The sequence below is a fragment of the Misgurnus anguillicaudatus genome, chromosome 7 (assembly GCF_027580225.2).
Source record: "Misgurnus anguillicaudatus chromosome 7, ASM2758022v2, whole genome shotgun sequence".
Taxonomy (NCBI): domain Eukaryota; kingdom Metazoa; phylum Chordata; class Actinopteri; order Cypriniformes; family Cobitidae; genus Misgurnus; species Misgurnus anguillicaudatus.
The window spans coordinates 38485073-38512307 of NC_073343.2; the positions used below are offsets into that span (position 1 = coordinate 38485073).

The 27235-nt window shown below is 40.3% G+C and overlaps 3 protein-coding genes across 9 annotated transcripts in view; 1 reads left to right on the plus strand and 2 right to left on the minus strand.

Moving 5' to 3' along the window:
• The first annotated feature begins 91 nt into the window (after window positions 1-91).
• ddo (D-aspartate oxidase) lies at window positions 92-3346 on the plus strand. Of its 2 annotated transcripts, none has more exons than XM_055172289.2 (5): window positions 92-280; window positions 1445-1634; window positions 1727-1835; window positions 1923-2099; window positions 2189-3346. In XM_055172289.2, the coding sequence occupies exons 2-5, from the start codon at window positions 1463-1465 to the stop codon at window positions 2745-2747; spliced, it is 1017 nt and encodes a 338-aa protein (XP_055028264.2). In that variant the 5' UTR covers window positions 92-280; window positions 1445-1462; the 3' UTR covers window positions 2748-3346. The 2 variants fall into 2 exon arrangements, with proteins under 2 accessions (XP_055028264.2, XP_055028263.2); XM_055172288.2 differs by lacking the exon at window positions 92-280 and adding an exon at window positions 829-936.
• A 17-nt stretch (window positions 3347-3363) lies between these two features.
• On the minus strand, window positions 3364-16861 carry LOC129417541 (uronyl 2-sulfotransferase). The gene is made up of 7 exons (XM_073869181.1): window positions 16347-16861; window positions 7754-7791; window positions 7240-7389; window positions 7053-7135; window positions 6699-6806; window positions 4740-4897; window positions 3364-4297 (listed from the first exon to the last, which is right to left on the minus strand). The coding sequence occupies exons 1-7, from the start codon at window positions 16552-16554 to the stop codon at window positions 4005-4007; spliced, it is 1038 nt and encodes a 345-aa protein (XP_073725282.1). The 5' UTR covers window positions 16555-16861; the 3' UTR covers window positions 3364-4004.
• A 119-nt stretch (window positions 16862-16980) lies between these two features.
• The window catches only part of sash1b (SAM and SH3 domain containing 1b), a 92746-nt gene continuing 82491 nt past the window's right edge, over window positions 16981-27235 (minus strand). For all 6 annotated transcript variants that reach the window (XM_055172024.2, XM_055172023.2, XM_055172027.2 and 3 more), the window contains 8 exons: window positions 25322-25454; window positions 25048-25217; window positions 24754-24963; window positions 23558-23708; window positions 21583-21714; window positions 19605-20383; window positions 17832-17963; window positions 16981-17746 (listed from right to left, as the gene is read on the minus strand). In XM_055172024.2, the coding sequence (XP_055027999.2) occupies window positions 17705-17746; window positions 17832-17963; window positions 19605-20383; window positions 21583-21714; window positions 23558-23708; window positions 24754-24963; window positions 25048-25217; window positions 25322-25454 (1749 nt within the window). In that variant the 3' untranslated portion in view covers window positions 16981-17704. The remainder of the gene's footprint in view (window positions 17747-17831; window positions 17964-19604; window positions 20384-21582; window positions 21715-23557; window positions 23709-24753; window positions 24964-25047; window positions 25218-25321; window positions 25455-27235) is intronic.

Sequence of the window (27235 nt, forward strand, 5' to 3'; positions counted from 1 at the left end):
AAAATCTTAGCTGAAACTATTTTTTTAATCGTTTTTCTTTATATTTTCGTATTTGTCCCCTTTAAAAATAACGGAGTACATCAGGAGCACGCCATTCTGCTAGAATCACATTCATTTGAAGACCCTACGTAAACACAACACCCCCATCGTTATTTATAGGCTTTCAGAGTTCATTGGAAAGTTTAACCTTCGTATTAAACAGCATTGGGTTGTCCAACCACAGTTAAATTAATCATTAATGTGTGTTATTTAACATACTGGTCAAAGTCTGTATCAAGAGGTAAGCGTTTAATATACATGATATTTTGTTGCATGCATGTAAAATACTGAACATAAAATTAAGCAGAGGTGTACTTCAAAAATTAAGCTTGTGTAATTGTTTACATGAGGTGTGAAGCAATGTAAAGTAACTGAAAGATGACAATATCAGGATTGCTGACGTAATCTTTGTCTTAGAATGGAGAGATTCTGAGATTTACATTACATTTATGCATTTGGCAGACATTTATGCACTGATTTACAGTGCACTGAAAGTAGTGTTGTAACGATAAATCTTGCAATTTTCTTGCTATGTTTCTCAATGAATTATGGTAAAATGCCGCTACATCCAAAAGCCAGAGGGCGCTCTCGTGCACAAACTCGTAATTGTTTATTTTTATCGCTGTTTTTTCAAAACTTTTCAGGTTTTTTTTCATGATAATAAAGAATATTTATAATGATTATATTTGACGAGTGTTGCTTTATAAATGACTCAAAATCACAGTGATTTTAGATTGACAAGGCAATAAATTATGGTGTAATGCCACGACATCCAAACGCCAGAGGGCGCCCTTGTGCAGAAATCGGTATGGGCCGCAATAGAAGAACCATTTACACACGCATATCCAGGAAATGCCTATAAGCATATTTATATTGCTGTTCTTCAAACCTTTTCAGGTATTTTCATGATAATAAAGAATTTGTATAATGATTACGCTTGACGAGTGTTGCTTTTTTAAATGCATATGATAAACGACTTAAACTCACAGTGATTTTAGACTGATAAGGACTTTTTACTGGTACATGAAAAAGCTGTGCATAAATCGCCTTTGCGATTCATAATCGATACTGGACTGGCATATTACAATGTGTCACGATTTATCGTCGTTACACCAGTAGCTGCTTTATGAGTGAACTACACATGTGCCATAGTTTGGTTGCCAGGTCCGCTTATTGCATAAGGATGGGGGTGGTCATAATCTAATGGCTTATCTGTGTATATAATTCAGTGCATTTCTTTTTAAGTAAATGCATATAATATATATATCTAAGATGATTGTAGACTCTCTCTAACACTTTTAATTAAATATTTAATAGTTATTCTGCCTGTTTCCAGATTTCATTGAGTCAGTGCACACATGTATTTTACTTTAGTACTGCAGTATTTTGTGTGTTTATGTTGTAGATGTGCTGAGATACAGGTATGAAGCGTGTGAAAGTGCTTGTGATAGGAGCAGGTGTGGTGGGTTTATCGACCGCTGTGTGTATCGCTGAGACTCTTTCTTATTGTTCTGTGACTCTTACTGCTGAGAAATTCTCACCTGACACCACAAGTGATGGAGCTGCTGGAATTCTGTTTGCCTCCGAATTTCCTGGTGAGATTTCACATGGACAGACTGTGTTGTATGGTTGGGACTTTCTTTTTTATTTCTGAAAGAATGATTTAATGTGTCATGTCTCTCACTAGATGTGCCGCTTGGGCGACAACAGCGCTGGTTTAAGGAGACGTTTGATCATCTGCTGGCCATTGCAGATTCCCCACAGGCATCAGATGCTGGTGTTTTCCTCTCTTCAGGGTAAAAAAGGTGTTTTGTAGTTAAAGTAGAATACTATATTATGTTTTTGTAGCTGTAATTCGATCAACATTGCTTCCTTTTTTCCAGGTATCAGATTTTCAAAGATGTACCCTGTGACAAAAAGCCCTTCTGGTCAGATTTGGTTCTTGGATTCAGAAATATGACACATCATGAAATGAAGCGTTTCCCTAATCATAAATGTGGTCAAGCTTTTACTACAGTGAAGTGTGAATGTCTCAGTTACTTGCCCTGGCTGGAGAAAAGGTACAGTACAGTTTACGTAAGTATGTAAAATATTTAGATAAAAGGGCATTTAATAAACAAACCAGTGACACAGTTTTTCATTTGAATAGGTTTAGAGAAGCCGGTGGTCAAATACGACGTGAAAAGGTCACTAACCTTCAGAAAATGTATCAGGAGTATGATGTCATTGTTAACTGCTCCGGTCTCGGATCACGCTTCTTGGTGAAGGATGAGGAAGTCTATCCAATACGTGGTCAAGTCTTGAAGGTTAACGCTCCTTGGCTGAAGAGCTTCATACGAGATGGAGATGGCAAGACCTACATCTACCCCGGTATCAACTACGTCACTATAGGAGGCACGCGACAGGCAAATGATTGGCGGTTGGAGGTCGATAAAGAGGACAGTAATGGAATCATGGATCGCTGCAGACAATTGGAACCATCCTTGCAAAAGGCTCAGGTGATTGGTCCGTGGGTGGGGCTACGGCCAGGCCGGGCAAACCCACGCGTGGAGCTGGAATATCTGTATGTAGATGGCCGCCACATGCCGCTGGTGCACAACTATGGTCATGGAGGTTGGGGCATCACCCTGAGCTGGGGCACGGCACTAGAAGCACTGGATCTGGTAAGACAGAGTCTGATTGAAAAACCCCCTCGAGCAAGACTTTGATTCTGTGATGGTGGTTTAACACTGATGTCATTCTGAATTTGTAATTTTGCACCTGTGCATCTTTGAACTTCTTTGAAAAATCTGACATGTGCTGAATATTTCATGTCTGTATTTTGCCACTAATTTGTAACCCATTGTCAATTTCAAAATTATTTATTATTCATAGCATAATATATAATTTGATCAGTGTTAAAATACTTTAGGATTGAATATGCAGAATTAGTTAAAGTCATTGGTTTCTGTGGAGAGACACTGGTGGGTTTTTTTGAACTACACAACATGTTGATTTCTGTTCATTTCTAAAGTGTCTTTGGTCTTTCTGGTTATGAAAAGATGGGATGGAGGAGGTGTTTGGGAAACATGTTGTAAAAATACTTTATTAAACAGTTCAGTGCCGATGGTGGGGAAGAAATTACACATCTCTATTACTAAAATTATACTGCATATACACAAACATACACAGATAAACAAATTTGGACTACAAAGCAAAATATCAAACTTTTGAAGATTCTAATAATATTTTTTACATAATATTGCTGTAATATCATTCAAATGTTTGGTCATTGATTAAAAACTAAAAAAAGAAATGTTAATTAAGTTTCATCTTATACAAAAGTCTAAATGTTAATTTATATCAGACATTCATAAACAATCTTTACTTTACTGGATATTACACAAAATAAAGTCTAACAGTCAGAATTGCTCAAAGAATTAATAAACTAAAAAGTTAGTAAAAAGATGATTATAATATACAGTGCATTTTATTAGTTTGTACAGATGGACATTAGAAATGGTTTCTTAACCTTTGTCCAGTTTTATGCTAAACAGGTTATTTCTAGTGTTTTAGGTTTCATGTTTATTGCAATGTACAGTATCTAACAAACCATTTACACATACACATGATAATTTTATATTAAAGGTGTTGTGTGTAGATTTTAGCGGCATCTAGTGGTGAGATTGCAAAGAACGCTCTCTCCAAAGCTCACCCCTCCCTTTCAAAATGCATAGAGAAGCTACGGTAGCCGCCACAGGACAAACATGTCATCTGAGACAATGTAGTAACGAAATGCACTCTACAGATCAGATCAGTTTGTCTGTTTAGGGCTACTGTAGAAACATGATGGTGCAAACGGTAATAAAAAACATTAATGTAAAGTTTTTATACACCACTTATAACATAGTTATGTATATTATTTTGCATTTATGTCAAGAGATACTTCTAAAAGTTACACAGTGCACCTTTAAAATATGTTTAAATTATTTCTGATCTAAGGACAGGGTATCAGGGTTGCTCCACCCAGGGGAGTAAATTTCTTCTTCCTCCTCCAGTCTTTCTAGTAGCTCCATCCTCTGAAGTACACTAGAAGAACGTCTAGAGGATCGTGGGTTTGTTCTCAGACCGATTTTTCTCTTGGTCAGGTGAAACTGAGCTTTAATAAAGTTATAAAATTTGTACTCATATTCCATTCGCTGATAAAGCACCTTCAGCGCCTTTAGATTAGGAGTCTGTTTATGGACGGTAACCGTCTGGTTGCCCAATTTTCTGTAATCTAAAAAGAAGATTCTGTCATGAACTCACATAACAATAAACTGTTACTATACCAAGAGATGTCAAATTAACTAGCTAACATGGTTATTAAAATGTTAAAAAGACCTCAAATAAGCTAAATTGATGAATACCGAAAAGATCAGGAAAAAATTCCAAGAAAAGCTGTGTGCTTGTATACAATTATACAGTACTACAATAGTATACTAGTTTTACTGGTACACAACAGTACCAGTTTAATAATTAAGCATGCACGTTTAATGACCTTATAGTAATTGAGTGGTTGCACAGAATACTTATGTTTCTTTATTAGTTAGCCAGCAGATGAATCCGTGCCGGATCCGCACCAGATTCGTCAGCTCCGGTGTGGATCTGGCCCGGAGTCGTCTGCTGACTGGGTGCCCATTTTAACATCTGAATATGTAATGTGCAAGTAAAAAGATCACCTGGACTTCTGTAGATTTTGAAGACATCAGAAAAGAAATGTGGAAGCAATCTCTCCAGCAGAAGCAGGACATCCTCAAGTTCCTCCAAGAGCCCCACCAGTAGATAATGTTCCAGAACGTTCTGCTTAGCCGTCTCCAAAGCCCACTCGCTCAGTTCTCTGATTCATTTCAGACAACAGGGAATGTCAGTTTAATGAACGAGGAGTTGACCAGAGATTCCTTTTAGTAATGATTTAATTTTCATTTCAGTATTCAGCAGTAATTTGGAGTTTGAAATATTGTGGAGAAGTAACAAATGTAAAATCTTTTTAAGTCCCAGCTGAAGTACAAGTCAAGTCTTCCAGTGCCAAATCTACAGCACATGAGGTGTATAATACTTAAGTATTTTAGTTACATTTTCCAAGCATCTGTGCTTTATCAGAGTGTTTGTCTTGGAAAAAATTTTACTTTTCTTTACTAAAAAATGTTCACTACATTCTAAAGCATAGAATCATACTGTGTATTCATTTTATATTGCATATTAAAATTGATTTAATGCCTAATTACATAAAATTTGTGTACTTTTACTTTCTTGAGTAAAAGTACGAAAAAAAATTTTACTTAAGTAAAAGTACAAAAAATTACTAGATGTTTAATGTACTTAAATATTAAATATAAACCAAAAACTTGAAATTATGTAATGTAGTAGAGTAAAAATTATGATAATATGTTTTGGAATGTTTGTTTTCCAAAGAAAAACAATAATAAAATACGAATAATTGACAATTTACTTTTATGTAGAAAGTAAAAATACTTAAGTACTATACAACTGGTGCACACACACTTAATTCAGATGCAGAGTTGGGTCATTCTTTATTTGTGGTGTCCCTCTACTTTACAACGGTTGAAATAAACTTTAAATACCAATAAATGATCAAATGTTGTAGGATAAATAGTTGTACTATTAACATTACATTTTTTGTTTTAATATACATGTTTAATTGAGTTTGAGATTGCATTTGTAACAAAATATGCATGTTCCCGCCAGAGGCACTGCATTTATTTATAATTGCAACAATTTAACATTTTTAAAACAATTGCAAGGTATTGTGAATATAGATTTTATTTAACATCTACAGTTTTATGCAATTGTTTTAGTGTCCCCCAAATTCATGTCTGTGGTGTTACAACAATGGATGTCGCCCCTTTAAGAAAAGGGGGAAATCTATTTGGACTACTTCCTGTGTGTAAAGGTCAATGCAGGTGCTGGTTGATCTGAGGGGTGCATGGTGAGGGCAATCTTTTTTATACATTTTCTTAAAGTTAGCTACATTTCTAACAATTTCATGTGTCACACTTTATTAGTGTCTGTGGTGTTATGTTTTTAACTTGTAGATTTTACATATTTTAATCAAAATGTTGATATATACATGCTTCTTAATATTTCCTTAATGTCCCCGATCTGGGAATCATCATGATCCATTTTAGAAAAGACTGGATTTAGGCTCATTTGTCTGTGGGGTTACTGTCTTTTCACTTCAAACATTGGTGACACCACAGACATAAGTGGATGATTCACCAGTGTTTTTTGACATTTTTTTTAAAATTATTTAAAATTAAAAATGTTATTAAGCTTCAATTAATATAGCATATTCAACTAATTTTAATATAATACATTTTATTCAAAGAAAACAAACAAGGATTTTTACAATTTCTGCCACTCATTTGACAACCCAATTGAAGAATGACCCAGTTACAGATGAGCTTTTGTTTTATGTGGCAACAACAGTTTGTGATGAGAAAAGAAAAACTGGGCATGACATTTGATAAACTCATTCTACAGATAAGTATGTCAGGCTACAGGTGACTGTAGATGGTTTTAGTTACTACTAAACAACACAGGTTTCATATTTTTGTGACTCGAGCCCTCATTATATATATGACAGGTCAATAATGTATAAACATCATGTGTCTATTCACCTGCATTGAGGATGCTGCCCACAGAAAAATGGGATAATGTAAAACAGTCTGGGATTGGAGCATTCTGGGTAGTTTTCCAAGATGCACGTGCTAATGTCCTTCAACCAAAAATAAATATACAGTCATTAATAAAAGCAAAGTCAACAAAATGATGCATGTGTGTTATTTACTTTACTACATTACAGTCAGGGAGCTGTTATTAAACAACAGGGGATCCGATTTTTTGGGACATTTATGTCAGTTCAGTGTTGATGTAGACGGGCTCATCTTTTCCAAACCTGACTCCAAAGAGAGGAATGGCATTAGACTGTTTATCATTCCATATATTTTTTAAAACATTTCAATTGTGCTTACCTGCTAAAATTCAGAAAATGCACATGTCGGGTGTAGAGAAAAGGCTGAGGAGCTGTGCTGCTGATGTTTTGAACCAGATTTGCCTGCATAATAAGAAAGGTTGGTCACAGAAGACAACAGTTGATTTGAAGACAGGATAAAGATGAGAGAAAGTTTAGCTTTAGAAGAATAATGTTGGATTGGTCACCTGCTCACGTTTGCTCAGTCTGGTCTTGTTGTGAATATCAGAGGAGATGAGCGTGAACTGATGTTTGTCCGCCAAGAGACGCAACAACAACACCATTGTGCGACTTCCACACTTACCAACTCTGTTGTACACAACCTGACTCGGGAAAACCTGCAACACACAATACAGTATGTGCAGTATTCAATGATCATTCACTTCACACTACGCTCTAGATCAGTGGTTTTCAATCTTGTCCTAGGGGACCCACTGCCCTGCACGTTTTGCGTGTCTGCCTTGTCTAACACACCTGATTCAGATCATCAGCTCATTAAGGGAGAGATCCATGAACAGAACTGGGTGTGTCAGCCAAGGGAGACATACAAAATGTGCAGGGCTGTGGGTCCCCTAGGACAAGATTGAAAACCCCTGCTCTAGATAACATTATACATAATATTATTAGTATTAAAAGCTTATCTTTAGATTTTTATTGTGAGGATTAAATGACAAATAATTTTGAAGTGAGCTTTATTCTTACTCTGGGTGGGAATGAATCACTTCCATCAGCAAATCTTCCTAAAAAACATCAAGAAAAAGTGACATTTCTTATTGACCTTCTTATCTCTGTGTATCTGTGGAACGGTTTACTCTGTTATTGGGTTACACGAGAGCATACAGTATAGCTTTCTGTAACAATCCCAGGAATTTTGTACATTGCAAAAAAATGACTTTCTTACATTTTTGTCTTGTATCTAAAGATTCTTAAATTAAGATGCATTTTCTTGATGAGCAAAATTACCTTAGAAAATAAGTCTAGTTTTAAGACAAAAAAACCCATAAAACTTAAGTGAATTTGTTGCTAAAACAAGCAAAAAACTGCAAAAAAAAAGTTCTTAAACACTTAATTCAAGAAAAATTTAACCCCATTTTGTTCTGCTTATTTTAAGCACAAATTCTTAGATGGCCTATTTGTTCTGAAAACAAGACATAATACAAAAAAATTATTTTCAAGAAAAATTCCTAATTTAAGATGCTTTTTCTTGACCCAAGAAAAAAATATTTTGTGCATAAAAAAAGCAAAAAATCGGTAAGCAAATTTTCCTTGAATTTGGTGTTTAAGAAAAAATATCAAGATTTTTTGCTTGTTTTATGCACAAAATATTTTTTTCCTTGGGTCGTTTTGCTCATCAAGAAAAAGCATCTTAAATAAGGAATTTTTAGATATTTTAACTGAAAACAAGACAAAAATACTAAGTTCCCTTTCAGTCGGTCACTACGACGTCACGTCGTGACCGACGAATTGGGAATTGGGAACCGCTTCGCGGGTGACCTATCTGCTTCGAGAAACCTTTAAAACGCCAATGAACTTGGCATGCAGATAATTGCATCTGCCGGCGCCGCCCCGCCGCATAGGTATTTAATGAGCGGCAGGTGCAGTTATCAAATCAGCTTTTTAGCTTCGAAAGCTGGCAGACTAAACTGCTCACGAGAAGCTGCTTATCTCTCTTACCTGGAATAGATCTCTGCGTGCTAGTTGGTTGGGCGAAGGCACCACAGCGGGGCTCGCATAGTGTTTCCACCACCTTTTGATCTTCGTGATCGCTTTCACTCTCTTTAGTTGAGTGTGTGCGTTCTCCTCCCTGTGTGCTTCATCAACTACACATCTGAAAGAGTGATTTCCCTAAAAGAGCTGCAGTTGAACTTGCGTCTTTTTAAAGACAGCCGTTCACTGCTCACGGGCGTTAAGCGTCTTTTTAAAGATATCTTTCCGTCCGTGTTCGACTCCTGGATGCGGCAAATATATGGGTCCTCGTGATGGACACGATCGTTGTCTCTCGTATCTGGGTCTCCAGCACGCTGAGGCGGCTTTCGTGGGAGGGACATGCTCCGCTTGCGAGAGTTTGACTCTTGCGGATCTGCGGGGTCGTGTGGCGTTTCTCCGGGAACGCCGCCCTCCGTTGCTGATCACCCCTAAGAAGGCGGCTGTGAAGCTACGGAGAGACGACCTCCGCCTTACGGTGCTGAATCGGCAAGCTGGTTCGTCCAGCGGCTCTCAGCCACCGGATCCGCAACCATCCGAGGTTCCGATGGAGACGGAGAGCGCGCGTTCTGCGTCGCTTTCTACCTCTGTCGGACCTCCCGAGGATTCGATATCTGTCGTAACATCGGAGGGGGGGCCGTCATTTTCGGACGTTGATCCGGATCCTCTCCCTCCTTCGGGAAGGGTTGCGGTTCCTGATCTCGACCCGGAGATGACAGCTATGCTCGCTCGGGCTGCGGAGACGGTCGGTTTGGAGTGGAGAGCTCCTCCCCCTCCCGTACCGTCCCGCCTAGATGATTGGTACTTTGGGGCTGCACGGGCTTCACAGTCTTCCCCACCGGTGCCTTTCTTTCCCGAGGTGCATGATGAGCTGACTCGGACGTGGAAAACCCCGTTTTCCTCCCGGAACCGTCCGTATCAGCCATCACCCCTCACCTCCCTCGATGGCGGGGCTGCTAAAGGGTATGCCGGTATCCCGACAGTGGAGCGTTCGGTAGCGATGCAGTTGTGTCCTGCCGGCGTTTCCTACTGGAAGGACCGTCCTACCCTTCCCTCACAAGCCTGCAGACATTCGTCAGCCCTGACGGAGTCTGCGTACCGGGCTTGTGGGGAGGCAGCTTCAGCCATACATGCCATGGCTTTGTTGCAGGTTCATCAGGCTAAGGCTCTGAAGGACCTGCACGAGGGTGGTCACGATTCGGCGGTCTTTAAAGATCTGCGTGCGGCTACGGATCTGGCGCTACGTGCGACCAAGACCACCGCGCAAGCCGTCGGTCGTGCTATGTCCACTTTGGTGGTCCAGGAGCGCCACCTCTGGCTGTGCCTGGCGGACATGAGAGATGCCGATAAAACCCGGCTCTTGAATGCTCCGGTCTCCCAGGCCGGCCTGTTCGGCGAGGCAGTAGAAGACTTTGCACAGCAGGTCTCAGCCACCCAGAAGCAGTCTGAGGCTCTTGCCAACATCATGCCGCGTCGGAAGAAACCAACACCTGCCCCGTCGACGTCGGCACCTCAGTCTGCCCCTCGCCGAGGGCGTCCTGCAGCGGCGGCCGCCTCCGTTCCTCATCGGGGCCGTCCTAGGAAGCGAGGAACCGGCCGTCAGCAGCCCGCCCCGCCCGCTCAGCCCGCTAAGCCTGGTGGAAAGCATAAATCTAAGCGGCCCTGAGATGGGCGACCTGGAGGTGGAGGGGATCGCTCTTCGGGAGATGGTGAACGCACCACTCCCCCCCCCGGAGGAGGACCGGGTGGGGAATCTTTGGTTTTCTTTAATTTCCGTTCCGCCGGCTTTTCAGCCGGCACCCACAAAACCACAAAAAGAGCGAATTCCTCTTCCTCCTCCAGGTCATCAGAGGCAGTCGGGTGTGACGGATGGGCTCATAACCCTACGTTCTCCCCCTCCTCTCTCGCCAACGGATGTGTTAAGCGCACCGAGATATCTTCATCAGAGTCTTCCCCGCGCAGCCATCCATCAGCGGAGTCAGGTGAGTGCTCATTCTCACAATACACATGTCAACGCAGCCCAAGAGAGCGCGTCATCGAGCACCGCCGTTCCGCTCGCCGCGGGTACTACGATTGTGCCGTTAATTCCCCTCGCCCGGTATCTGGAAGCTTGGCAGCAACTTCCCAGTCCGTCGCGCTGGCTTTTACGCACGATCCGTCTTGGCTATGCGATACAATTCACCCGGCGACCTCCCAAATTTACAGGCATCCGTTTCACTATAGTGAAACCCGCCGATGCGCACGTACTACGTGCAGAGATTGCTGTCTTATTGGCGAAAGACGCGATTCAGCCGGTTCCTCCAGCCGAGATGAGGTCAGGGTTTTACAGCCCTTACTTTATTGTACCCAAGAAAAGCGGCGGGTTGCGACCGATCCTGGATCTGCGCGTTCTGAATCGACCACCTCACAAGATGCCGTTCAAAATGCTTACGCAGAAAACCATATTTCAATGCATTCGCCCACAGGATTGGTTTGCAGCCATCGACCTGAAGGACGCGTACTTTCATGTCTCAATCCTTCCCCGGCACAGGCCGTTTCTCCGCTTTGCGTTCGAGGGAAAAGCATATCAGTACAAAGTCTTACCGTTCGGGCTCTCTCTCTCTCCCCGCGTCTTCACAAAAGTGGCAGAGGGCGCTTTAAAACCTCTCAGAGAGAGCGGTGTTCGCATCTTGGCATATCTCGACGATTGGCTCATTATAGCACAGTCGCGTCAAATGCTTTGCACTCATCTAGATCGGGTGCTCAAACACCTCGCCCGTCTCGGTCTTCAGGTCAACCGAGAGAAGAGCAAACTGTGCCCGACACAGAAGATCTCTTTTCTCGGCATGGAATTGGATTCGGTCAATCTTACAGCACGCCTCACGGAGGCGCGCGTTCAGTCGATTCTGGCTTGCTTGAATACGTTTTCGGGCAAGACTGCGGTCCCTCTGAAACAATTTCAGAAATTACTGGGGCATATGGCTGCAGCCGCGGCTGTAACACCGCTCGGTTTGCTGCATATGAGACCGCTTCAGCATTGGCTTCACGACCGAGTCCCGAGGAGAGCGTGGCTAACCGGCTTTCACCGTGTCACGATCACACCGAAATGCCGTCTCACTTTCACCCCGTGGTCAGACCCAGCGTTTCTCAGGTGCCACTGAGACAGGTCTCCAGACATGCAATAGTATGCACAGATGCCTCCAACACGGGGTGGGGAGCCACGTATGGCGAGCTTGCAGCTTCAGGAGTATGGACATCACCCCAGCTGCATTGGCACATAAATTGCCGAGAACTGTGGCTGTATATCTTGCGCTCGTCCGCTTCAGCAGCGAGTTGAGAGGCAAAGATGTATTAGTTCGCACAGACAACATTGCGACTGTTGCATATATCAATCGCCAAGGCGGAGTGCGCTCTCGTCACATGTCGCATCTCGCCCGCCATCTCCTCTTTTGGAGTCAGAAGAATCTGAGGTCTCTTCGTGCCATTCACATCCCGGGGTCGCTCAACGCAGCGGCAGACGCGCTTTCCCGAGCAGCGCGCCCCGGCGAATGGCGACTCCACCCTCAATCGGTCCAGCTGATTTGGAGACGTTTCGGCAGAGCGCAGATAGATCTGTTTGCATCTCCAGAAACAACCCACTGTCGCCTATTTTATTCACTGAACGAGGGATCACTCGGCGTGGATGCATTGGCGCACAGCTGGCCGAGAGGTCTTCGCAAATACGCATTTCCCCCAGTGCGCCTCATTGCACAGACATTGTGCAAAGTCAGGGAGGACGAGGAGAAAATTCTTTTAGTTGCTCCATATTGGGCCACCAGGACTTGGTTTCCAGAGCTCACTCTCCTCGCGACAGCCCCTCCCTGGAGGATTCCCCTGAGGAGGGACCTTCTGTCTCAAGAAGGGGGCACATTATGGCACCCCCGTCCCGATCTGTGGAACCTCCATGTGTGGTCTCTGGACGGGGCGCGGAGGTTGTAGGTGATTTACCCCCGGCGGTATCTAACACCATCGCTGCAGCGCGAGCGCCGTCTACGAGACAGGCGTATACGCTGAAATGGAACCTGTTTGTTGTTTGGTGTACTTCTCAACGAGAGGACCCCCGAGAATGCCCGATCAGTATTGTGCTTTCATATCTCCAGCACCGCTTGGAGAAGAGGCTGTCACCATCTACTATTAAAGTAGATATCGCGGCAATATCCGCGCATCACGCACCCATAGACGGTAGATCTGTGGGTCAGCACGATCTGGTCATTAGGTTTTTAAGAGGTGCACGGAGGCTCAATCCTTCGCGTCCTCCCTCTATTCCTCCTTGGGACCTGTCCATGGTGCTGAACGCTCTCAGGGACTGCCCGTTCGAGCCTCTGCAGACGGTGAGTGTCAAGTTTCTCACTATGAAAACTTTGATGCTCCTCGCACTGGCTTCTATTAAGAGGATAGGGGATCTTCATGCATTTTCGGTCAACGATTCGTGCCTTCAGTTCGGGCCGGCTGAATCCAGCGTTAAACTGAGACCCCGGCCGGGCTACGTGCCTAAAGTTCCCACCACTCCCTTTAGGGATCAAGTCTCGGCAGGCTCAGCGAGAGAGTATGGAAGAACAACTCCCTGTCTCTCCGCCTAAAAATTCAAGTTTACGAGGCCTGTATACTCAGCACTCTCTTGTACGGCAGTGAAACGTGGGCCACCTACCGCAGACACGAACATCGTCTGAACACTTTCCACTTTCGTTGCCTGCGCTCAATTATTGGCATAACCTGGAAGGATCACGTTCCAAACTCGGCTATCCTTTCTACAACCAAGTGCACAGACCTCTACACTTTGCTGCGCACACGCCGCTTACGTTGGGCTGGCCACATCTACCGGATGGATGAAAACCGGTTACCAAAAGCAATCCTGTATGGAGAAATTGCTGATGCCCCCCGCCCAGTCGGGCGCCCGAAGCTCCGTTTTAAGGATGTCCTGAAGCGTGACCTTCGGTCGTTCGGTCTATCAAGTGATAACTGGGAAAACCTTGCCGCTGACCGAGTATTGTGGCACTCCTCTATAAGATCTGGTGCCTCAAGATCTCACCTGCAGTATTTAGACTTCCTCAACAGTAGAAGACTGAAGCGCCTCACCAATCGTCGTTCTCGACGCAAAGGGCCTGAATGAATGAATGAATGAATGAATGGTGAACTTACAAGCTCTGCCTTTGGAAGAGGCAGACCCAGCTATGGCTTTGTTATGTCCTGTACGTGCACTACGTGTGTATGTGAATCGCACTCAAAGCTTTCGGACCTCAGAGCAGCTCTTTGTCTGTTACGGTGGTCAGCAGAAAGGGAGAGCTGTCACTAAACAGAGGATGTCTCACTGGATTGTAGACACAATCGCCCTGGCTTATGAGAAACAGGGCATTCCCTCCCCTTTTGGTTTGAGAGCCCATTCAACCAGAAGCGTGGCTTCATCTTGGGCTTTGGCTCGTGGTTCCTCGCTTTCAGATATTTGTAGAGCTGCTGGCTGGGCGACACCTAATACGTTCACTAGATTCTACAGTGTTCGTGTTGAGCCGGTATCCTCTCGAGTTCTCTCGTCAGATCAGTGAGAACATCGAGGAACGGCTCCTGTGTCGGTTTGGAGCCTTTCTTTTTGGCTGCGCAGAAATCGCACCAGTATGGAAGGCCATTAAGGCAAAAACGTTACAAAAAATGTTTTTTGTCTTTTTCCACCGCTTGGCGGTCGATGTTGCGGAGCATCGGCTGCCAGCCTCTCACTGGATGTATTCTTGACTATCTGGGTGAGGCTAGCGCCCACATTGCGCCCCCTAGTGGTTTCTTTGTGAGTATTTCCGTGGAAAGTTTATGATTTACCACGTTTCCCTTAGCGGAGTTCGTTCCGCGCCTCTCTAGTGTTGCTAAGAGAGTGTATTTTTATAGACCTCGTGTCTTTTTATCCGTCACCTTAGTGGTAGACCCCTAGAGGGTTTTTCTTCCGCAGCGATCTTAGTCCCGCCTGACGAGTTCGCTTCCCAGTTCGCCTAGTCACTATCGTGGGTTAAGGAACAAGTAGTGACCGGCCTCTGCTTCAACCCCATTTCCGTTCCCTTAAAGAGGAGAGTCGGAGGGTTTACGCAGGCACTGGAAGGGTCAGCTTCAGTGGCGCTTTGGTAGGGATTCCCAATTCGTCGGTCACGACGTGACGTCGTAGTGACCGACTGAAAGGGAACGTCTCGGTTACATATGTAACCCTCGTTCCCTGAAGGAAGGGAACGGAGACGTCACGTCCCGTCGCCACAGTTTGCTGTTCCACTGCTGATATCGGCCGGACCCTTTTCCTCTGTCCAGCTTTCTCAGCAAAAAATAGCTGATTTGATAACTGCACCTGCCGCTCATTAAATACCTATGCGGCGGGGCGGCGCCGGCAGATGCAATTATCTGCATGCCAAGTTCATTGGCGTTTTAAAGGTTTCTCGAAGCAGATAGGTCACCCGCGAAGCGGTTCCCAATTCCCAATTCGTCGGTCACGACGTGACGTCTCCGTTCCCTTCCTTAAGGGAACGAGGGTTACATATGTAACCGAGACGATCTGTTGGTAACACTTTACAATTAAGTTAATTAGTTAACATTAGTTAATGTAATACTAACATGAACAAACGGCAATATATTTGTTACAGTATTAATGAATCTTTGTTAATAATAGAAATTAAGCTTTATTTGTTTGTTCATGTTAGTTCACAGTGCATTAACTAACATTAAGATTTTAATAAAGTATTAATAATTGTTAAAATTAACATGAACAAAGATTAATAAATACTGCAAAAATGCAGTTCATTATTAGTTCATGTTAATTAATATAGTTAACTAATGAACCTTATTGTAAAGTGTTACCGATTTTGTTTTTCTTGAAAATCATTTTTTTGCTGTATAAATTGAATGTCAGATGTTTGTGTCTCATCAAAATTTTTTATATACAAGATAATATTTAATAATTTTTTTTTATAGAAAACAGAACTAAGCTCAAAGTTGTCTGCAAAGACTGACAGGACATTGCATCTCCAGAAATCATCAGACAATCAAATGTTTGCATAAAAAGTCTTGGCCTGTGAGATGTATGATTGACAGCTCATATACTGTATATACCTGAGGAATTATGCATTTGTTTTCCATCTTCACCTCAGCTGTCAATCTTATACTTTGTGACATTTTATAGCGTAGTGTATGAATGATGAATCTGGCACAATGAAAGGCCTCTTATCATTCAGTTTATATACAGTAGACTCCTGTGTGATGCACCAGTGGGTCTCGTGAGGCCAAAAACAACACTGCTAACCTATAGACTCAACACAGAGGGGAAACTCGGACACAAACATCTCTTTATGAACCAGAACTGACACAAATGATGTTTTAGTGCATTTAAAACAAATTCTATTAATTAACATTACATTGCATTATTACTTCTAATTAATATTTTATTTTATTAACACGAGTTTGTATGTAATAGGGGAGACCGTATAACACGTATCTTAAATATTATAATTTTGTTCATTTAATCTATCAAGATAACTTTTGATATCAGATAGTCCCCCAAATGATCAAATGTGTTCTCAAAATTAAATTTTTAATGCCAAAAAAGTCTTACCGAGATAATATCTGACATTGATGAGTATTTGTGGTGCTCCTCCGCTGAGCTGATATAACACAGATCCCAGACAGAATAGAAAGAGGAAGACGCCGAAATCCCGTCGCGTTATCCGCAGCAGAATGACGGCGAGGCGGTTCCCTCTCCGGTTCCTCAGCCGTACGAAACCAGTCAAGTGTTTCTGAGACGGAGGATTCCTAAAGGTCATCGTATTTTCATGAAGGGAATCCACAGAGAACTGTGGAAACCCATGTGGGCTTTAATCACAGACCAGTAGCTTCACATCGTCCCCAAAGGTGCATGAAATGCGTTGCGTCTTCATGTGCGCATAGCGCGTAACAGTCTGTCCTTGAACCTCTCCAAACGCGCGCTAATATGAGTCCGTTCTGCATAAACTCTTGTGCAGAGGCATTATCTCTCCTTAAAGATACATATATAGACGACTGCCTTTTTCAACATAAATAAAAGTTTCTTGACCTAAACTGTAACATTATGATTAATATTGTAAATAATCTACCTATCATCATATAATGTTGCTGTATATGGAAGTTTTTACCCAAGTATTCACACAGTTATGATCTTAAAAAGCATCACATAATAATCGTTAAGGAGTAAAAAAAGCTTGGACTGTTGATAAAATAAGAAATGGACTTTATTAAAGTGGAAAATGCATGTGTGTGAAAAATCATTTACAAGCTTTCACAGTTTATTCACATAACCTGCATCAACCTTCTTCATCCCATAACTAAAATACACATTGGAAAATGTTACAAGCGATATCATTAAATATGTCCTATAGTACAACATAAAATAAATATTTTTTTAAATCAGTTTGGACTCCTAAAAAATGGGAAAATTGAAATTAAATCAGCTTTTTGACTTCTATAAAGATTTATAACACATGAGGGACTTAATCATCTGCCAGTAGAACCTATGTTAAAAAATAATCCAAGGCAAACTACAACAAATATCCATTTATTTTACTGAGAGACACTAGTAAATATTTACACTTCAAAAGGTTTCCAAAAATTCAAACCGTTAAGAATTCAAATCATTACAGATCAAAACTCACTTATCAAATTACACAAATGATAAAGTTTCTCTTTATCAATCTTCCCACAGTGCTGTCGATACACTACAGTACTGAATACTAAGTGTTTGTGCAGAGATTATTCTAGAATAAGTCTTGCTTGCCACATTTAAAGTCCCCTGGATGTGTATGTGAAATAATATTACTTTCATAACAGTCTGGCATCTGTTAATTCCTTCATGTTCATCGCACTGCAGTTCACCAGTTACTTGTCAAGCAAAATGTGTCTCGTTGTCTCGCAGTTCTATCATCTGTTGTCCAGACGTGTTCAGGGAATGACACATATTTCTGACAAACTTCTTAAAGGGATCTGTGATATGGAATAAAAGTAAAGATAAGTCACAGAAACATATAACAAACACTCAATATAAATCTTCATCATATGAAGAACTCACAGCTATGCGATGCTGCTTTAGAAGTTGTTGAACTCTTGTTCGATCGATCAGGATTGCAATGTCACCCAAAGGTTTATCGAAATCTTCAGAGTACCTCTGTATCAAAAAGAAAGGAACTCCATAACGGCCGAACTGAAAGACAAAAAACAGAAATCAATCAAATATTCATTTAAAGTTTAGTGTTACTGGCTCAAGATGAAATATTAGTAACAAAAAAGTACATTTGCCTTCATGCAAACTAATCTTATCTTGTTTTTTATATATAAATAAAGGTGTTAATTATTTTGTGTCCATATGATTTGATTAAATGTAAAAGGGTTAAAATTTTAAAATAAATTGCAGATTACTTGCATTCATTCTTGCATAAAATTTCTGGTTTTATTTCATTTTGAAAGAACAGATAATTGCAAAAATGTCAATGTGGTGTAAACGGTCTGTGTCAATTGGTGTAACTACTAGTATTTTTTTGAATTAAAATATAAATATATTCATAAAAAATGTGAAATAAAATGTAATCATCTAGTTTAGTGAAACATGATTTTTTTACCTACATTTTTACATAATTTGTCAAAAGATTATTTAGAAAACGGAGCTATTTTCAGTATATGTCCAGACAAATATTACAAAAACGCATACAATTTTTCATTTAGAAATAAATAATAAAATGATATTAAAAAAATATGATTACGCTTACATGCCATCACGGTGGATAAAATATTTAATATTTCTCATTCTTTGGCACAATTGGTGGTTACACCATTTGACATTTTCAGTTCCATTCAGTCTTAACTTTCATAAAAATGGTGCAAATTTAATTGTATTGCATAAAATCAACATAAATACACTATGTGCATTGAAATATACTGAGCCCCTAAGGGGAGATGGAGTTTAGTTTCGCGTGTGCACGTGAAACTATCGCACGCGCACGTGAAACTATCGCACATGAAACTATCGCATGCGTACGTGAAACTATCGCATGCGCACGTGAAACTATCGCACAGGAAACTATCGCACATGAAACTATCGCATGGGCACGTGAAACTATCGCACAGGAAACTATCGCACGTGAAACTATCGCACGCGCACGTGAAACTATCACACGTGAAACTATCGCATGCGCACGTGAAACTATCGCATGCGCACGTGAAACTATCGCATGCGCACGTGAAACTATCGCATGCGCACGTGAAACTATCGCATGCGCACGTGAAACTATCGCATGCGCACGTGAAACTATTGCATGTGAAACTATCGCATGCGCACGTGAAGCTACCGCACAGGAAACTATCGCACGCGAAACTATCGCACGCGCACGCGAAACTATCGCACGCGCACGCGAAACTATCGCACAACTATCGCACGCGCACGCGAAACTATCGCACGCGCACGCGAAACTATCGCACGCGCACGCGAAACTATCGCACGCGCACGCGAAACTATCGCATGCGCATGTGAAACTATCGCATGTGAAACTATCGCACGTGAAACTATCGCACCGCACATGAAACTATTGAAAGTTTCACGTGTGCATGCGAACTTTAAAAAAAATTCTGCACATGAAGGTTCACATGAGCACATGAAACTAAACTTTAGATTTTTCTTACTCCAATGTCACCTTAGGGGCTTGGTAGAAATAGGCCTCCTGCATGCTTTTATAACAAGTTTTTTTGAATTTCCTATCTTGCCAAACTGTTTTTGTCACTGACCCAAATATGAAATCCAAACCCAAGTACAAGATCATGTCTGCAAAGCTCAAGTAAATAAAACAGATACCTTATCAGAATACGGTTCTTGCGTGAGATCAATGCCTTCTGTGGACAACTTCTCCTCTACCAAAGTTTCCATGCTGGCCAGTTTCTCATCCTGAACTTTCTTTGCAAGCTTGAGTGACTTTGTCTGTGAAACATCAAGTCTGAAGGTTGACATCTCTGGCTTAGATGTGCTTGTAGAGTCGATGAAAGTCTCCCTGCTTAATAATGGTGACCGGAATGGTTTTGGAGGAACAGGTGGTTTCATGCGTTGTGGAAAATCGTGTGCAACATCTACAGGCACCTCATCATACACCACATCCATTGACTTCAGTGTTTCAGAGGTGGATGATGACTGAACTTCATACTCGAGCTCTTTGGAGTCTACAGGTGTTACGGGGTTCTCTTGAAAACTCCCTCGATTCGGACTCTCCTCCATATTGTCTAACACCAAATGTGAGGTGGGCCTGAGATCCTCGGAGTTGTACGGCTGCTTACTTTCAGGACTTTGTTGCAAATTAAGTTCCTCTACGGAGAAGCAACATCTCCAACGCTCCGGTTGACTAGACCGCCTATCTATGGAATCGCAACTGCGACTACGGGGTCTTGCATCAAGTAAACGGTGACTTCTTTCTGTCACTTCTTTTTGCTGCGGATGCAGGAGCGACTGCGCAGCCGGTCTGGTTATTGCCGTGGATCTGCTGGAATGGCAGAGGGGTGGGGTGGGATACTCAGGGGAGGGAAGGTGACTGGATTCAAAGCCAGATGAGGACCTGCTTAAATGAGACGTCTTTTTGCCTTTGCCTAGAAAGATCACGTAAGAAAGATGTACAAGAATAATTAATAATAGATTTATTTGTGCAACATGCAAGGAGGATGAACAGAATATTCTGGATGGAAATAAAGAAACAAGAGAAGAAAAAAATGAGCAGACAGATCAGAGAAAAGATCGTAGATCCCTTTATTCTTTAGTTTCTGTATTGACTGATTGAAATCTTCCTTTACTGAATCACAAACAGAGCTGGTCATGTGACACTCATTTGACCAATCAGAGAAGAGCTTTTCTTTGCCACAGTTGCAGATACATTTGTGAAGGTGTCTTATCTCACTCCATTTTACACAAAGTACATGCTGCCTATTGTAAGATTATTAAGTCATTGTAATATTAAGATAAAGCTGGGATAGGATAAAAGCACATTTGTCAAAATTTGTTATGCAAAAAAAGACAGCTGTGAGAATGATGGGAAAATAATTAATCCGAGTAGTCTTAAAAAGGCTTTATTTACTTGATGTAAAATTATTTATTTTTTTTTGAGCGGGGAGTGAAGTGTTACTTATTCATGAGATTGACCTTTGCATACTTTATATAAGAGATATTTTAACGTCTAAAAAGATATTTTCATCCATTTACAGATATGATTGCATCTCTTGTCTTTTCCTACAGAACAGATTTATCATTGTTGAAAATATATCCACTTTAGTCTCATACGATTGCATATTACAAATGATTTTTAGGCACATCCAAAGGTTTTGTGCAACATTATATTATAAAATATTCACACACAACCAGCGACGCTTCGCAAGCACAAGCAGAAAATAATCACATTTTCATGAGGGCTATGAACATTCACAAGAGAATGTTATGACTGGTGTTATGTTTTTTTAACAACATACACATTTACTAAAAGCATCCCTAACAAGTCTCATTTGGTTCAACACGAATTCAGCCCAAAAAAACCATCACGCAACACTGTCTGTTTTCAATGGAAATGAACCGAAGTGAAAGTCACGACACAAGCGAGAGATGCTCTGGTCCACTGAATGATGAAAAACTGACGGCAGATGAGAGAAGAAAAGTGAAAGCAGAAAACAGTAAGAGCAAAGTGAAGTCATCCTGGTTTGTCTGAATAGATTCTGACGCATGCAGAGATGAAGAAACAGCAGGCCACAGAGATGAGGAAGAAGAGGGTCGGAGAGTCACGGACGAGGGAGGCTGTCATTACCGTTCTCCAAGTTCTCATTGCTTTCGTAACACCCTGAGTCTCGAGGCGAGTCGACCGATGGGACGTGACTCTCTGACAGAAGCTTCTCCTGAGAATCACCGGATGATCCATCACACTCGGGGTCACTGTTACCTTTAAACGATCAAAAGAATTGATTATTAAAAATTGACCAATTAATCAGCCAGACCAATTAATGTGCAATGTGTTATGATTTGACAATGACCATTGAATCATATTCTGGTCCCTATTAAAAGGTTCATAATTTGAGTTCAAAGCTATTATCAACAAGACACTAAAGCATTTGTGACCCTGGACCACACAAAACCAGTCATAAGTCGCACATGTTTATTTGTAGCAAAATCCTACAATACATTTCATAAGTCTAACATATAGATGTTTTCATCGGACGCACGTGCGCTGATGCGATACTCGTCTGGATCCGAACTTTAGTTCCTTTTTTAATGGTCTGACTAGTTGCTAAACTGATCTCTTGAACAAATGCCTCGTCGAAAATAACAAATGTTTTGGTTTTCTAGGTAATCTATGTGTTGTTTTTTGCTTGTTATATCAATAAACTACGTTTAAAGAACTTTGTTGTTATTTATTCTTAGCAGAGTTTACCGGAAGTTACATGCGGACCACGGCAGCCGCTTGTTTATGTTGTTACTGCTTAAACGGTCTATACATTTACTTTTTTTTCAAACCAAAAAATCATTAGGGAATCATAAATCATAAAATGTATTAAATTTCCTACTGTAAATATAACAAACATTTATTTATTAATAATAATATGTGTTGCTAATGACTTCATATGGACAACTTTAAAGGCGATACATTTTTTGCACCGTCAGATTCCAGATATTCAAATAGTTGTATCTCGGCCAAATATTGTCCAATCCTAACAAACCATACATCTCAATTAAAAATTACCCCATTACTGGTTTTGTGGTACAGTACTGACAAAAGTTTGGAAACACCTGACTGTAATGTTTACAATAATCTTAAAAATCTTTTAATCTGGAGATGTATGCATTCCTTAAAGGGGACATTTCACAATTTTTTTTTAAAGATGTCAAATAAATCTTTGGTGTCCCATGGTACGTACGTGAAGTTTTAGCTCAAAATATCATCTAGATAATTTATTATAGCGTGTTAAAATTTCCACTTTGTAGGTATGAGCAAAAATGTGTCCTTTTAATTGCAAATGAGCTGATCTCTGCACTAAATGGCAGTGCCGTGATTGGATAGTGCAGATTAAAGGGTGGTATTATCCCCTTCTGACATCACAAAGGGAGCCACATATCAATGACCTATTATTTCCACATGCTTGCAGAGAATGGTTTACCAAAATTAAGTTACTGGGTTGATATTTTTCATATTTTCTATGTTGATAGAAGCACCAGGGATCCAATTATAGCACTTAAACATGGAAAAAGTCTCATGATTTTCATGATATGTCCCCTTTGCATTTTTTAAATTACTTTATAGACATGAATATGCTTGTGCCAAACATATTGATTTCTATCATTAGAAAATTCAATTCAATTCAATTCAATTTTATTTATATAGCGCTTTTCACAATACTCAATTGTTTCAAAGCAGCTTTACATTAATAGAAGCAGTAAAAGCATAGAAAAACGACAGATAGCACAACATAATACACAATAAGTAATTAATTGTGTAATTTTTAAATTTTGATTTAAAAATTAATTTTGAAATGGATTACCTAGACTGAATATTGAAGAAAAAGCAGCAAATAAGAACTCAAAAAAGATCTGAACTGCTTCAATGATGTTTTAAATGCATCTCAGGATAAAAAACATCTACAATGCCATGAGTATGATTTTGCAAATTCTAGACAAAGGGTGACTACACTCTAGATAAATCCTATAGATACATTTGTATTAAAAATAAATCAAGAAGGAGTAAAAGTGTTTCCAAACTTTATATTAGATGTGTGTATGTTTGCTCTTACTATCACACTCCTGCAGAAGCTCAACAGCGGTCATCAAAACCGCTCTGTGCTGCGGGTCTGTGATGTTCAGTTCATCCAGATCTTCTTCCTCCAGAAGTTTAAATGTGTCCAGATCCTCATAGCCATTGAACAGGAACGTGGGCATGTGCTCCTGCCAGACAAAAGAACATTTAGGAACGTTCATCCAGATATGAATTCACTCATCCTCAGTCCATCTCAGAAGTATGTACCTTGCTTTCCTCAGTTAAAAAAACTTTTATATATATATTCAAATGTCATCATGTTATTTTCTTATATAAGGGTCAACATGCTCCTAAAACCACATCCATCCATCATTAAAGTAATTAAAAATGACTCCTGTGGGTTAATAAACGTCTTCTGAAGCCAAACAATACGTTTGTGGGACACAATTATTCATATTTTGAGCTTACATTATGATCAATACATCCTGGACCCTATCCATGGAAACATACAGATCAGTGTTGTAAATTCACACCGATAACTTCACACTGGTTCTTGCTACATGTTTTCATATTTGTGTTTTGTCATGAGACAAGCGAGAACCAGTTATGCTTAAAAAGCAGAAAATGCATAAATGTAAAAAATAAATTAATGTAGAAATACATAAATACACGTAGAAATACATACTTTTGACAAAACAAAATATTTATGTCTGCAATTATTTCTCCATTTAATTAATTATTTATTTCTGCATTCATTAATTTATTCATTTCTGTATTTCTACATTTATTTATTTCTGCATTTATCTATTTCTGTATTTCTACATTTTTTTATTTCTGCATTTAATAAATTACTTATTTATTTCTGCATTTATGTATTTATTTATTCATTTATTTATTTCTGTATTTCTACATTTATTTATTCCTGCATTTATTTATTTCTGTATTTCTACATTTATTTATTTCTGCATTTAATAAATTACTTATTTATTTCTGCATTTATGTATTTTTTCTTTTTTTATTTCTGTATTTCTACATTTATTTATTCCTGCATTTATTTATTTATGTATTTCTACATTTATTTATTTCTGCATTTAATTAATTACTTATTTATCTCTGCATTTATGTATTTATTTATTTCTGTATTTCTACATTTATTTATTCCTGCATTTATTTATTTCTGTATTTCTACATGTATTTCTATGTGTTTTGGGTGTTATTAAACGCTGCTTTTACTTTTAGGTTAATGCGCTCCAGGAGTTCCTCTACAGATGTGGGTTTGGCAGGTCTGCTTTTTCTCCTCTTCTTCACACTGCGTTTGGGTTTCTCTTCTTCATCGTTCAGCACTTCTACGTAGATGAACTTAAAGGTTCCCACTTTATTATTTAGGAGCCCCATCCATGTGCCCATGGGCGGCTTGCTGATGATGTCGATCATATCTCCTCTCTGTAACAGTAAACAAACTACAGTATAAATCCAGAGACACCGACTATGAAAACTATTCGTTTCATAAGAAATCAACCCTCGAACCTTGAGTTTGAGGGAGTCTGTGTCGTACGGGCTGGGTGTGAAGTCTGTGTGTACGAGAGCTCGACCGCAGAACGGTCCTCTGTACGGCAATTCGTCTTCCTCACCGTCCTCTGATTTGACACTCTCTCTGTTACTGGTAGAAGAATCTGTGGTGCTCACTGTCTGTCCACCTGCAAAAACAGACATATGCCGTATATTCTCTATTACCAACATAGGGGAACATCCCAGAAAGGAAATTTTGCCCACTTGTGGTTACCCACAAACACACACTTACTCATAGAGCTCTGTCCACTCAATGAGCTCCTCAGACTCTCCACTGATCCTCCAGCTTTGAGTTTGGGTTTCTCCATCGAGTCTGTGTTCGTATGGGAACACTGGGGGCTACTGGAAGCTCTGCTGGGGCTCGACTGGTTAACAGAGATGAAAAACATACAGTACTGTTCAACGGAGGCGCCAATAGGAGGCGCCAAATTCAAATAAACCAAATCATATGAAGCTGTCCATAATTACAAATGAAAAAATTTTTTTTGGATCAGTGATGTTTGCTAAAGCCAGAATCGCTATGACTATGTATATAGTATTTTAAGGGATGCTCCAGCCAAATATCAAAATTACCCCATGATTTACTCATATGTCCATCATCTTTCAGCCAAACACATTTAAAGTTATTTTAGTAAATGTCCTTGCTTTTTTCAAGCTTATAATGTGATAAAACATCGTGTTACCTTTTAATATACATTGTTACATTTCCCTTTCGAGGGAACTCACGCTGCGTCACTGCGGTGACACTTTGGGGACGCCCTCCAGGGGTAAGTGCGTCTGAATGTGTATATCAAATTCAACCAATGGTGAGGCTTCACGACAAAGACAGGGTGACACAGGAGCCAGGAAGTATATCGCTATCTGAAATATTGCCAAAGACGGCGTTACAGGGATGCAGGAAGTATGGCAAAGGAGACGCAGCGTCTCGTTCCCTTCTCAGGGAACAACAGTTACATACATAACCCGAGACGTTTTTATGTGTCAAACAGAACTATGCAAAAAAGCATTTTTGTATGAATCAACATTAAAAAGTCTATAGTTTTTATGATATTATCCTACACTACACAGGGAATAATATGGATTTTTTTCCAGAAAACTTCTTGCATAAAATAGATTCAAGCACCATCAATGACCTGTATCTATGTATATTTTCAATAACTTCCCAGGGCCTTGAATTTTCCCCTACAAATTCACGAACTGTCAAGGATTTCAAGGACCTCCGGGAACCCTGAAATATACCTCATGGTTTACTCACCCTCAAGCAATCTGAGATACACATGTCCATCATCTTTCAGATAAAAATCCAGATCTAGATGTTTTTCCAGGCTTATAATGGGATAAAACAGGGATCAGGGAACAACTTCTGACTTTAAACCCCAAAAAGTGAATACATGCTTCACAAAAGTTAATCCACACGGCCCCAAGGGGTTAATAAAGGTATTCAGGAGTCCAGGATAGTGTCGTTACCAGAAGCTAGTTATTATAGTTTATAAAGTTTAAAATATGGATATTTTTCTTACACTATTGCATAAATTACCTGCAAAAGACCTTTATTAACCCCTTGATGCCATGTGGATTACTTCTGTGAAGTATAAATGCACTTTTTTGGGCTTCAAAGTCAGAAGTTGTCCCTGATCCCTGTTTTATCCCAATATAAGCGTGGAAAAACATCTAGATCTGGATTTTCATCTGAAAGATGATGGACATGTGTATCTCAGATTGCTTGAGGGCGAGTAAAAAATTAGGTAATTTTCAGGTTTCCCACGGGTCCTTGAAATCCTTGAAAGTTCGTGAATTTGTAGGGAAAATTTAAGGCCCTGGGAAGTTTTTGAAAATCTACATCCATAGATGCAGGTCATTGAAAATGCTTGAATCTATTTTATGCAAGAAGATTTCTGGAAAAAAATCCATATTATTTCCTGTGTAGTGTAGGATAATATCATAAAAACTATAGACTTTTTAAGCACACGTGCTAAACTGTTCGCTTTAATTGCTTATATCTTCTGTATGCGAATGTTGATTCATACCAAAATGCTTTTTTGCATAGTTGTGTTTGACACATGAAAACGTCTCGGGTTACGAATGAAATTGTTGTTCCCTGAGAAGGGAATAAGACGCTGTGTCTCCCTTGCCAATGCCATACTTC